The sequence below is a fragment of the Bubalus bubalis genome, chromosome 12 (genome assembly GCF_019923935.1).
Source record: "Bubalus bubalis isolate 160015118507 breed Murrah chromosome 12, NDDB_SH_1, whole genome shotgun sequence".
Classification (NCBI taxonomy): Eukaryota; Metazoa; Chordata; class Mammalia; order Artiodactyla; family Bovidae; genus Bubalus; species Bubalus bubalis.
This window is the reverse complement of record NC_059168.1, coordinates 36104899-36118444: the sequence shown is the minus strand read 5'-3', so window position 1 is coordinate 36118444 and position 13546 is coordinate 36104899. Positions and strand designations below refer to the sequence as shown.

The window sequence follows — 13546 nt, the reverse complement described above, 5'->3', positions numbered from 1 at the left end:
GTAATGAGAGGCTTATGGGAACTTAATCCTGTGTTTCCACTAAGAACTTTGGTTCAGTATTTGCTAATTCAGTGCCCACAGCAATTTTGTAGAGCATAACTACTACGCATAACAAGAGTTGACTGTGAAGAAACTTTATATATTTTTATTCCTTTACTTTGTTTCCATTTCTGTTTGTTCTTTCTCCATCTGAGATTATCATTATACAGTGTTTGTCCTTGTTAAAAGCTAAACTGCCTTTCAGCTGCATGAGATATTTACTAAGGTTATGTTAGTATAAAGAAGTTAACATAAATAATCTCTTATTTAACCAGAGTCTTCTGAAAGGAGTTGTTTATAATTTTCAGCCTTGTCAATCCATGTCTAGAGCTAATTCCTTCATTCAGTAATTAAAATTATCTAATTGTAAAATTAAGTAGAATGCTTCACATCATTTAGAGGAGAGAGAAATACTTACAGTTTGTAGTTGTCAGAATAACAAACTAAATATTAGATACTCCTCAATATTCCCTCTGTTTTAAATTGATCAGCAAGATAATTACATTGCATTTGCTTCCAGCAGCTTTAGTTTTGTGTTCAGCATTTCTATAGCAAATAAAATCTTGTGCCTCAAGTGTTTTGGTCACATTAGGGTCTTGTACAAAGGCTGTTCATAGACCTGAATGTAATATTATTAAATCTATATATATTCAGGTGGTTAAATTTTTCCTACTTGATTATTTTTTAGTATAGTCTGAGTAACATTTTCTTTCATGTTTAAAAAGATGTTTCATTTTTTAAAAAATGCTAGTTAGACATTTTCATTTTTACATTATCTTTTAATAGGTGGCCCTTCAGAAGGTTTTTAATTTTTCTATTTCACATATATTTGAAACAAGAGTCGCAGGACGCATGGTGGCAGACATGTGCCGTGCTGCAGTCAAGGTGAGTTGGGGTTTTTTGGACCGATGAAGTAATGAATCAATAGCCAGCAGTTTTGTGTGGTTAATTATTTTAGACATGCTTGTCATTCTTAAAATACACATATTTCTTTCATAGCTGCTTACAGCCCTTATTTGTCTCTGAAAATAGTGCTGGTGTGTACTTGTGACTGTTAAATATTTGTGCTTCTCAAAAAAAACTTACTTATACAAACAAATATGTTTTCAGTGCTGCCCAGAGGAATCTTTGAAGCTATTTGTTCCCCACTGCTGCAGTGTTATAACTCAGCTTACAATGAGTAAGTCTTAAGGTTATTATCTATATTTATGATTTTGGAACTTTTTCTTGGTGTCTACAACTCTACTGATGAAAACAGATTCTCTAAGCTGTGCAGTGTTTTAATTTTGCAGTTTGGGGTGAAATTGCTTAAAACAAGGTTATCATCCAGATTGACAGGTAGCTTAGAAATTTTACCCTATTAAATTAATGTTTTCATACATACAAGAACCATTCAGAGGTTGCCATAAAAATAAAAGGTATTTTGTGAGATGTGAAGGGGCAGGAGTCCTGGTTGGTGTGTTTATCTTTTGAAAATTGAGTTTCCACCTCCGCTGGAGCAAGCCCAGCTTAACAACGAAAGAATGAAAAGCTTCCTAAAACAGACTTTTCTCAGCTATTAGAAGTATTAAATATAAATATTTTTAAATGATGGATTTCATTGGATGTTGTTTTTTTTCCCCACTGATACTATTTTGCTATTTTTAGATGATGATGTGTTAAATGAAGAAGAGCTAGATAAGGAGTTACTATGGAATCTTCAACTTTTGTCTGAGGTATTGTAAATCTGTGGAATAAGAAAATATTTCTGTGAAAATGTTGAGTTGCTCTGAGGATGTATCCTCTGTTTTTGAAAAATTGACTTCCAAACATGTAAAGTTAGATTTGAATCTGACTACAAAAAGCAGATAATCCCATTTTCTTGTTTTGAAAGGAGTATGATAATGGTTGACTACTTCATGCCTAATGTTTTTTACTCTAATGTGGATAACTCATTAATTGAAAAATTTATCAGATTTAGCATCTTCCCCTTCCCCATATTTTAAATTTGGCCATCAATCAAACTTCAGTTTCCTGTGCAATTTAGTTCAGGAACCAAAGAACAGAGAAATCCAATTCAGTTTTGTCTCTTCAGGGGGTACACTCTTGAAAAGGATGTTACTATGGCACTTAAGAGCCTAAACACAGAAAATGCGTTTTTGATGTTAAGAAAGATTCATTGTTAGAAGATAATTAAAATGACAATCTTAAAATTAATTAAATCCATTTTAAGAAACATTGTCACTATTTTAGACAACTTTAGTAGCCAAACGTAGACTTTAAATATTGATTCCTGATCTTCTAAACAGAGTATCTTCAAATGTTTTCTTCCTAGATTACTCGAGTGGATGGGAAGAAGTTGCTTCTTTATAGGGAGCAGCTTGTAAAGATTCTCCAAAGAACCCTACATTTAACCTGTAAGCAGGGTTACACTCTGTCTTGTAACCTTTTGCATCACCTTCTTCGTTCTACTACACTTATCTACCCTACCGAGTACTGCAGTGTGCCAGGCGGCTTTGACAAGCCTCCTTCTGAATACTTTCCTATCAAGGCAAGCATTTTCAATAATCTAGGATTCCAGGATATATTGGGTTATTTTTCTAAGGGATTCAAAGTGTGGGTTTTTCCCCTGTTGTGTACAAATGTGTTGCTTTTTTAAAAAAAATTTCTTTATTTTTAACATAGATTACTAAAACTATTATTAAAATGTTTTAAACTTGAAAAGTGAGATGTAACTTGAGGGCAGAGTGCAATCATAGCCTCATAGAAACTTACTGTTACTGTTTCAGTAAACTCACATTTGAGTGGCTCTTCAGGGAGGCCTTTTTTAGGAATGATAATGAAGGAATCATGTGATGTCTAATTTTTTTTGGTGTGCATTTGTTTCATTAGGTTTGGTTTGCTTATACATTTTCTTTTAAGCCTTTTAAATTATGTGTGTGTGTTTCCCCCCTCCCCCCACTCAACTTCTCAAATTGCTGGTTAAATGCTGTCTTGTAGGACTGGGGTAAACCAGGGGACTTGTGGAATTTGGGAATCCAGTGGCATGTTCCTTCTTCTGAAGAGGTGGCTTTCGCCTTCTATCTGTTGGACTCTTTCCTTCAGCCTGAGCTCATCAAACTCCAGCGTTGTGGGGATGGAGAACTCGAAATGTCTAGGTTAGTTTTCCTTTATAATCAGTTAGTGATTGTATAGTTGTGGACTAAAACATTCTTTTCACACCTCTCCCTCTCTCTGTGGCATATCAGATGTATTCATTTTCAAGGTGTATTTTGGATGCCCCCCATAAATGTGATTAGAAAATCATTTAAGATGGTTTATAGTTTAGCAACAGAAAGTTTCTCATAATTAAACATCTGAAATAGGAAAGCTCGGAGTTTTTTCTAGTTTGATTTTAGTGCCTTCTGCTTAACATATTGTGCATATTTTGGGGAGTGTGTATAAATATGCCTGCTTTGTAAGGAAATGCCTGTTTTTCTAGATTCACTGTAGCTTTTACTGGCTCATTTCTTTTTAGGCATTCATATTTTGGTATTACTATTACCTAGAGAAATATCCCTGCGATTTTTTTTTTCTGTTCCAAAGAGCTTTAACAACAAACAGTTATTTGAAACTGCTTTATATATAGTAAGAAAATTAGCATGTATCAAATAACAAGAAATTTTTAATAAGCAAATCCACTAGGAATGGGCTTGGAAGAGGAAGAAGTATAATTGACTTATGTCAGCTGTGTGTTACTCTGAACTGCTTTTTGGAGTAAATGTTTACCTAGTCTGTTTTAAAATTTTGGCCTTGCTGTATGGCTTGTGGGATCTTAGTTCCCTGACCAGGAATTGAACCTGGGCCCTCAGCAGTGAAAGTGCTGTGTCCTAACCACTGGACTGCCAGAGCAGTCCCTGTGTTAAGTCACTTCAGTTGTATCTAACTCAGTGCAACCCCATGGACTGTAGCCCTCCAGGCTTCTCTGTCCGTGGGGATTCTTCAGGCAGGAATACTGGAGTGGCTTGCCATGCCCTACTTCATCCATTTTAAAAGATAGACTGTAGTAGGGAATCTTCTATAATAGTTTTCCCTTTTGTTAGTGGTTGTAATCTTTGGATAAACAGGGAATTAGATTCAGAATTGCTTCACAAAGGGCAAGCAGTTGTTGTTACTTGTGATTATTTAGATTATTTAAATGTAAGTAGGTCTGATATTATCAGTAAATATCTGTTTAATTATCTTGTACTATTAAGTGGGTAAACTGAAAATGTTCATCATTTTTATGGCTTAATTTTATATATTCCCACTTGATAAAAAAGTTCTTGTACTTCACCTTAGACTCTGCAAGGCTTTTGTTAAATAGAGATTTGGAGTCTTCTCAAATATGAAAATGGTTTTTATTTCTTCTAGAGATGATGTTCTTCAGAGTCTGACTATAGTCCACAACTGTTTAATTGGCTCAGGAAACCTCCTACCTCCATTGAAAGGAGAGCCGGTTACTAACTTGTAAGTAAAGATAACTATTTTATACATTTTGCTGTTTTGCCATTTGGCATATATTTTAAGACTTAGTCACATAATGAGTCACTGGTTCTGTTATTGGTTTGTTTCTGTATAACTTTAACCTTTTTGTCAATGTTAGGCTAAAAATAACTGAGCACAGTTTAGGTCTATAAACTTTAGGGCTTTATTCAGGTTTTGCATATGGTACTAGGATCAAATAACTTCTAGTGATAATCACTTGTAAAATATCAACTTACAGCTATTAAGTCTGTTAGGTTACTGAGTTAATTGAGATAAATTCTTTTTGAAAAGAAAGAAAAGCACTTTTTTTGGGGTCTACCACTGGTAAGGATTTTGTAGCAAAAAACCTGGGGTAGTTTATTTTTAATAAAAATTTGTTCTCTGTTTTTCATTGATGTTGAACCTTTGAGACCCACCAAGTTGCTTTTATTAATTTAAGTGCTTTTCAGAGTATTATTTTGAATGAATGCCTTGATTTAGTCCATTGTCAGTACTACCATTTAAGTTGAAAAAATTAAAATGAAATCAGCAATATCCAACTTGTAGGTCACTTACCAAGTACGTAGATGCTAGTCTCAGCATCCCATCTTAGATCATTTTCTCTGAACTCCAATATCTTATTGCTGAGAAAGTTGCTGAAAATCACACAAAAATAAGGAAGGAACCTTTGCCCTCTGAGAAGAACACAAGGGGAGAATCATTTGTTGATTTTGCAACAAGAATCTTAAGCTTCAAGGAGGGGTTTTAAAATGGCTTGCTTGTCTTTCCGTTTCCTACATAATTAGTCATTTGGAGTCATACTTTATTCATAATTCCCACTTATTTCACTTATCTAAAAACTGTTTCTAGGTACTGAACTTTTTAGATTACTCATTAGATTTAAGAGGGAGAAGTAGGGTCATTTCAGGTCAGGAAATCAATTTTAAGTTTGTCTAGAAATTTACTGAATTCTTTTAAAGAACTTTTGTTTTTTATCAAGCTTTATAGTTTGATATAAGAGCAACTTTACCAAAATTCACTTTTTCAAGAGATTCTAAACACTGTTTTAAAGTGAGAGACCTACAGAAATGGTTTTGACTTTCCTGATGCTCTTTAACAATATATAATATAGTGGGAACATAACTTAAGGCTAAGGCGTACCAAAAAGCTGCTTCACACATCAATTGATTATATCAGTAAACTTAGTTCTGCTTAAACATGTTGAGAAGGGTGGTCCTTTAATTCAATAGTTTGTCAAAGAACAAAGGCATGTACCTTTTGTGTATGTAATTAGAGGACTCTTTAGTATTGAATGATGATTAGGATACATTTCTGAAGGGTCAGCTCAAGAGGCTTAGAGGTTTCGGTTGAAGTCCATATCAGCATAGAGCCAAGTGCTCTATGTTAGTAAAAGGAAGCAAAGTCTTTATCCTCTCCGACTAATGTGCGTCAGGACAAAGGTCCATATATTTGGTTATTACAAAGCTAGTTAGATTTGTATATAATGAAATGCATTTTCAATAAGGAAAACAGTGCCTAATTATAAAAAGTGTATTAAGACCCCCTTTACTGTACATTATAAGCTATAAAATTGACACGAGTATCCCTTTATAGGTTTTTTTCCAGGAAAGATAATTTAGACTTAAAAGTGTGGTGTTTAGGGACTTCCCAGATGATCCAGGGGTTAAGAATCTGCCTTTCAATTAAGGGGACGTGGGATCCATCCTTGGCTGGGGAACCGAGATCATGCATGCCACGGGGCTGCAGAACCCATGTTTCTTACCTAGAGAGCCTTCATGCTGCACCCAAGAGCTCTTGTGCCATAACTAAGACCCAACACAACCATGAATAAATAAATAAATATTTGTTCAACATGTTGTATTTAAAATTTTTCACTTAGAGTAAAAATTTAACGTAATAAAATATAATGAAGTAATACAAAATTATGTTAATATAAATATGTTTATATATTTTAATGTTTTGATTGTAAATATAAAATGTTTTCTTGTATATTTAATAGCACATAGTAATGAAATAAAATATAAAACAAGGAAAACTTCAGTCATTTTAATCCTTGAACGATACACATATTTAGGGTTCTTTGTAGTTACATACCCTACTCAGGGTCATGATTATACAAAGGACAGTCAGAGATGAATGAGCATTTCTTTGCCTTTGAATTGTAAGAAAAGAGAGTTTGTAAAGTCTTCCCTGGGCTTGAATTAGTTTGTAACAGAATTCTTTTTTTTTAAAACCAACTTCTAACTGGGATCACCTTCGTCTGAAATTTTAATTTATTTTGGCAATGTGTGAGTTTTTACATTGACTTTATATAACATTTCACCTTTTTTTTGCAGATAGTAAGATAGTTTTCACCAAAGTATAATAAAACAAAGTTGGCCTTTTAAATTTCTAAAACGCTTATCGTAGTACAGTCAATAATTATTAAAATCTCTTCAGTGTAAATTGATTTGAAAGAGCTAATCAAATAATGTCAGTTGATGGTGCCATTGTTGTGTGATGGTAAATCATACTGCCTAGTGTGAAGGAAGAAGATCTGCAGCTTAATTCTTGGAGATGATCAGTAGCAGGTCAATTGGAAACTAGGAGATGAAAAGAACTCTTTATTTTGGGCATGAGTTACTCCAAAGGAGATAGAATAAAATTTACCTAGTTGGGGAGAAAGGGAAACACGTAACGGTGACCAGTGGTTTAGTGTAATGCCTGAGATGTCTAAGGAAGTCACTCCTGTTAATGTCAAGAGTGACTGTGGTAATTGGCTGTGGTATTGTAGGACATTATGCATTTTCTGAAATACCAGACCAATTTTTGGAAGTGCCTAGCAGCTCAGTTCTTTTTTAAAAAAAATTAACCTTATATATATATATATATATATATTTTTTTTACATAAATCTCAGGTAAAATATTCTAGCTGCTTTAATTATTTTTTTGTCAGATCACTTATTATTAAGTTTGTCTTACACATGTATTAGTAGTATTGGTCTTCTGGCAAATAAAAAACCACGAGTTTAGTTCTGAATTTTCCTGTAAGGAACTCTTAGTTCCTGATAGAGTATATGGGATGGTCTCAAAACCCCATTGTTGAGGGAAATAGCTACCACATGTGAAAAACAATTTTCTGTGCTATGTAATGATAGAGACTGAAAAAAAAAAAAATGAAAAGCTTAGATTAGATGAGTTGATTGTCCTAAGTATTAATTACATACCTAATGGTATCTACATTTTACTTTTTGGCCTTTTGCATTATAAGGTTACTAAGTATCTTGTACATACTATAAATTTTACTGTTTCAAAGGTTGGATGAAATAAGGGCCTTTGAGAGCAATTAAGAGTAAATTATTTTAGTTCAGTTTGAAATTTTAACAGTTTTGTCAGATACCAAGGTTACTGAATTAATCTTAAAATGTGACCTCTCTATTTTGCTCTTGGAACCTTTAGTTAATGATGTCATAGAAATACCTGTGATATAATTTATACTCATAGTTCTGCCTTTAAAGGTGTGGAAATTGGATTATGTCTTTTCAGGGTCATATAGGAATTTTGGACACTTGCTTTAATCCTCAAATCGTCATTAATTTCTCCTTTTGCAGTCCATTCTTTAGACTCTTTTAGGTCTAACCAGCTATCGCAGGATGCAAAAAACTAACATCTGTAAAAACAGGGTTACTCAAGGTAGAGGAGTCATCATTTTTCATCTCAAATATTTCTTCTTTACTTTGTGCCCCCTTTCCTCTGATAGATCTGTTAAGTCATTCTTAGTTAAATCATTCTTAGGATCTCAGCTTTTACTAACTTTTTACTGGAAAGAAAAAAATTCATACTTAAGGTCTAAGAGTTGAGACCGTTTCATGAATATGTGAAAGGATGTGTTGTTATGCGCTGAGGGGCAGGGCTAGCTAACCTCTCTTGGCACCTCCAGGAAACTACCCAGCTCTGCTGGGGGAGCTGCACACAGAAAAGGAAACAGTTACTACTCCACGGTGAGTAACCCTGTTTTCTCCTTATTTCACCTTCTGACTGTTTTCATTGATTTTTAAAAATTTGTGTGTCAGACATGGAAGTAGTTCTTAGGCTCCGAGTTCATTTTAAACCTAGCGGTATGTAAGGTTCTCTTTACTTGGCAAACCGTTTCACATGGTAGAGCAAGAGCCAGCCTTTCATTTGTGTTTATAGCTATTGCCGGTGCCCAGGATTGAACAGGATAACAGAACACAGAAATAGGTCAGTTGTCTGTTGTGAAACACTTGTTACCTTGAGGGGAAAAAAAAGATCTGTTAGTGGCTTGGCTTTTATACCTTTTATGTTTGTTTTCATTTGGGAGGGGAGGGATTTGGGGAAGGGTAAGCTGTTCTTCCATTTACAGACAGGAAGAATTATTGTTTGCAGTTGTTCTGTGACAGTTCAGCTAGCTTCCATTTGCGTATTTGATTTGTATTGTATATTTTGTTTTTATGTTATTGGTCATTTCTTCCTTTTTCATCATCCTTTCTTTCCCACCAGTGATTATTTTGATAGTTCTACTCTAATCAGATCTAAAGATTGTCATCCTGTGGTACAAGTAACATCGTTGTAGAAAACTTTGTTTTTTAAGTGGTGCAAATGTTAAACACATTTTATTATAAATTAGGTGGCTTGGTGGTACTGTGTAGTTGCTGTGAACCTGATTTAACTTGATTATTATTGTATAGTTAATATTATTTATAATATGCTGTGTTGAGTTTGTCAGAATTTTATTTTTATATTACTGTTTGTAAAAATGAACCAATGAATGAGTAGAATGAATTTCACTTGAGGTGGAAGAGTCATGGTATTTGATTTAAATTATATGTATTGTTACTACAGTATTTAATCAGAATGCAGATCTATAATTGTTGATGGCACTTTAAATCTACTTGGCGAAAATTATGTACATAACTAAAAGTTACAAGAGCAGTTTTAAGTATGGGAGAGTACAGCCCAGCGCACATAGACTTAAAATGTAGTAGCCGCAAAGAGATACGAGTCTTATTTGAGTAATGGAGAGAGATTTCTTTTAGAAAATTCTTCTTTTAAAGAAAGATCAGAAGAAATATTTAATATAAATATTTGTACTGAGAAACATTCAGTGTCAAAGGTGTCAGTACAGTTTAATTAATTTGTTAGATAAGAGATCAATTAAAGCTTAATCTTAGATAAATAAGCATAAAAGAAACTTGAGATGGATAAAAACAGATACAGCTGAAATATGTGTCTAAACAGATGCCTTCTATGCACTTCAGATATGTAAGATGTGTTTTTATTCAGGTTTTAAAAGTAAAAGCTGAAGCCATTTTAATTTAAATAAACTACTTAAATATTTTAAAATCCCATACAGGTTGATATGTTTTTAAATAATTGTGTAATAAGTGATAGTATTTTTTCAGTTTTCTGATAGGGAAACAATTCAGAGTGACACATGGATTTTTACAATTAGCATTGGGACCCTTAGATGAGACTTGTTTTTAAATGTGGTTACGGTGTAATTCGGAGAAGGCAATGGCAACCCACTCCAGTACTCTTGCCTTGAAAATCCTATGGACAGAGGAGCCTGGTAGGCTGCAGTCCAGGGGGTTGCGAAGAGTCGGACACGACTGAGCGACTTCACTTTCACTATGCACGTTCATGCATTGGAGAAGAAAATGGCAACCCACTCCAGTGCTCTTGACTGGAGAATCCCAGGGACGGGGTAGCCTGCTGGGCTGCTGTCTATGGGGTCGCACAGAGTCAGACACGACTGAAGCGACTTAGCAGCAGCAGCAGCAACAGTGTAATTGGCAGTAGTAGAAGCAGAAAGGCATAATAAAAAAACATTTCAGATTCCTAACTGATAGCCTTTTGTTTGGTTGTGTGTTTGATACAGTACAAAAATTTTCAGGATAGTTTATTATAGAGATTGCTTTTTAAAAACTCATTTGTTAAGAGTAGTTTTGTGACAATAATTAGAATGCATGCTTGGTTCAATATTATGTGATACTAGACATGGGTTGGGCAAGGTACAGTTGTATTACGTTTATTAGCAGCAAGGAGGAGACCTGTGTTCTCCTGTCATAGCTTGTGACAAGTATTTCCCTTGCTCTGTGGGGGTGGGGATTAACAGTTTTATGCCTAATGCTTGTTACTCTTTGAGCACAGCCTTTTCTCTTTCTTGGTGAAATCTAATTTCAGTAAAGATATTGAACTCCCCTTGAAGTTCACTGTGAAAGAATCTGATCTTATTTTTTACTGACTAGACTCTATGCATATATATTTTTCAATCATACACATTTTTACAGAATGTTCAAGTTCGCATGCTGTTGCCAAAAGCTGAAACTTTATGGAGTGAAAACAAGATTTTAAGAAGAATTTAAATTTGAACTTGAAATTCTCTGAAAAGCAAATTAACATTTTATATTAAGAAATATTACCATTCTTTGTTTATATTCTGTAGATTTAGTTTTGAAACTTGAGACAGTACTATTGCCGTCCTAGGCACTACATCATAGCAAGGAACATAGTTAAATAATTGGGTTTTAGTAATCTTAATGTTATTTACCCATTTAGATAAATCCCAGAATCCATAGCAACCAATTATTAGGATAGAGATAACTTAGCTCAACTTAAAAAAAAAAAAAAAAAAAAATGCAGTATCGGCGGGGGGTGTTGATTTAAAAATAGTGTTTTTCTTCTTTACAAGTAGTAGTTCATGAATTACAAGCAATAATTATAAAACCTCTATTTATTACTAATTAGGCCTATATAGGATACGCTTATCTCATGTTTCCTTGGCAATTTGCTCCTTTCTTCCTTTTCTTAGAAAGTAGTAAAATCTTTGTTTATAAAAAGTTATTGAATTGAATCATAGTTTGAAATAAAATGTTTTTCATTAAAGAAAATTTATATTTCAGATATAAAAATTCATATTCCCCAGTAGAATCTGTCCTTAGGTACCTAAAATGTGACTTTGAATGTAGTATTTTTACATCTGAACATCTTCAGAAGTAGTGGTATTTTATTGCAGATGTTAGGAGAGATCACTTTAGCTGGTTGTAAGAGGAAGAGTAATGATTATCTAAAGAAGCTTGTCTGCTGTATATTTTACAGTAAAATTTGATGGTGATTTTTTGGTGTTTATTTTAACCATTATTATAACATTGAAAGTTTACTTTTCCTTGTATAAATGTTTATCATCAGTCTTAAGCTTTTACACTTGTATATTGAATATCAGTGTTATGTTCATTTGGGCAGTGAATCCCCCCCAAAGTCATTACATTTAATTAACATTTTTTTGAAGATGAATAATACTGTACTTACTGAAACAGATAGACCATTTAGTCTTCAGAAGGCTAGAGTAAAGAATTGAAGTGTTGAAGATGAGAGATCTGTGTTAAAGATGATCATCTAAACATTCTAGCAATGACATTTTTCCCTTTAAACCTCCTTTTTGGTATTGTTAATAAATACAGGCATTCTTGTCTTTATACAGGGTACCAAGTATGGTGTCTTTGGAAGAGACAAAGTTATATACTGGACTTGAATATGGTATGTGAATCCTAATCTGAGTAAATCTGTGTGGATTATTTTTATCAGTTACTTTATAAGAGTTAAGATGGGATAATACTGTAGTTACAACTTTTCTAGTCTCTATGTAAAATGAGTATTAATTACACAATATTATCTTTGCTTTTTCTGGAGAAAGTGGGAAATTATTATATAAAGAATAGCCATTAAAGGATAGATGCTTTCTATGTGCAAAGGGAGACTTCCATATATTGTAATGCTCACTTATGGTTAGAATTGTTATTTTATACTTGAGCTAAACCCTTATATATTTGATTTATGCAAAACATTTAGCATTAATTTAATGTTCTGAATCTAACATTAATAAATTTAACACTTCCTTATTGGAGTTCATTGCATATATTAATTAATTAAATGTAATTTTTGTTTGTTTGATTTGGGTCACCACAACTGATTAAAGAATCTTACGCATTTTTGGTCCGTAATTAGTGACTAGAGCCTTTGAAATATTGGCAGAGACAGTTTTGTCTCCCTCCTCCTTGCCTGCCTAATAATAAAGGTTTATAAGCAGGTTCTTATAACTGTGCAGATTTTAAAAGATATTCTGTATCATGCCAAGCTACTAACCAACTATGATAAAGACAGACCCATTTAAAAAAAATTTTTTTTATTGGAGATATAGTTGCAATTAATTTACAGTGTTGTATTAATTTGAAGTGTACAGCAAAGTGAATCTGTTACACATATGTATCTACTTTTTTAGATTCTTTTCCATGACCCATTTATTTTCTTCCTGGATACATTATCTCTTCTTGACATAACTGTTAGTATAAACTTGAAAGCTCTGTCTGGGCTGCATTAAGTGTGTGTAAAATGCCTTTTCTCATTTTTTACAAATAGATCTATCCAGAGAGAACTACCGGGAAACAATTGCTAGGGTCATAAGGAAACTTCTTAGTAAGTACATACATGTATTTATTTTTTTTTTTACTAAGTATTTAGAAATTTTATAACATATGTGCTTTTACTTAACTATTTAAAAATTATAAATGGTGAGAATATCAGGTGGTGGGTTTTTTCCCCCCTGTTCTTTTCTAGTATATCAGGAGTCCTATGGTAATTTAAAATATTTTAACAAAAATTCTTTTCCTCCTATTATAGACCACATACTTAATAATTCAGAAGATGATACCAAGTCCTTGTTTCTTATCATAAAGGTACAATTGTTATTTACACAGTTGCATGGTTATTAATACGACCAGATTTGATGTGACAACTCATAAATATAAAATCTGAAATTCTTTGGCACAGATTATTGGAGACCTTTTGCAGTTCCAAGGATCTCACAAGCATGAATTTGACTCTCGTTGGAAAAGCTTTAACCTAGTAAAGAAATCAATGGAAAATCGGGTCAGTATTTTCACTTAAAACTCAGAATTTATTTTAAAGGTATATAATACTGATATAACCACCTAATTTAGCATTTGTTTAGCATACAGAGGAAGTT

General features: G+C 33.3%; 1 protein-coding gene and 1 non-coding gene across 2 annotated transcripts in view; one reads left to right on the top strand and one right to left on the bottom strand.

The window, feature by feature from the left end:
* Positions 1–13546, top strand: part of PSME4 (proteasome activator subunit 4) — a 99397-nt gene that overhangs the window by 48753 nt on the left and 37098 nt on the right. The window contains exons 15-24 of the mRNA XM_006044748.4: positions 826–924; positions 1150–1219; positions 1687–1754; positions 2354–2569; positions 3019–3176; positions 4411–4506; positions 12005–12060; positions 12940–12996; positions 13201–13256; positions 13351–13449. Coding sequence (XP_006044810.2) covers positions 826–924; positions 1150–1219; positions 1687–1754; positions 2354–2569; positions 3019–3176; positions 4411–4506; positions 12005–12060; positions 12940–12996; positions 13201–13256; positions 13351–13449 — 975 coding nt within the window. The remainder of the gene's footprint in view (positions 1–825; positions 925–1149; positions 1220–1686; positions 1755–2353; positions 2570–3018; positions 3177–4410; positions 4507–12004; positions 12061–12939; positions 12997–13200; positions 13257–13350; positions 13450–13546) is intronic.
* On the bottom strand, positions 3837–3909 carry TRNAE-UUC. The gene has a single exon. It is a non-coding gene; the product is annotated as a tRNA-Glu (tRNA).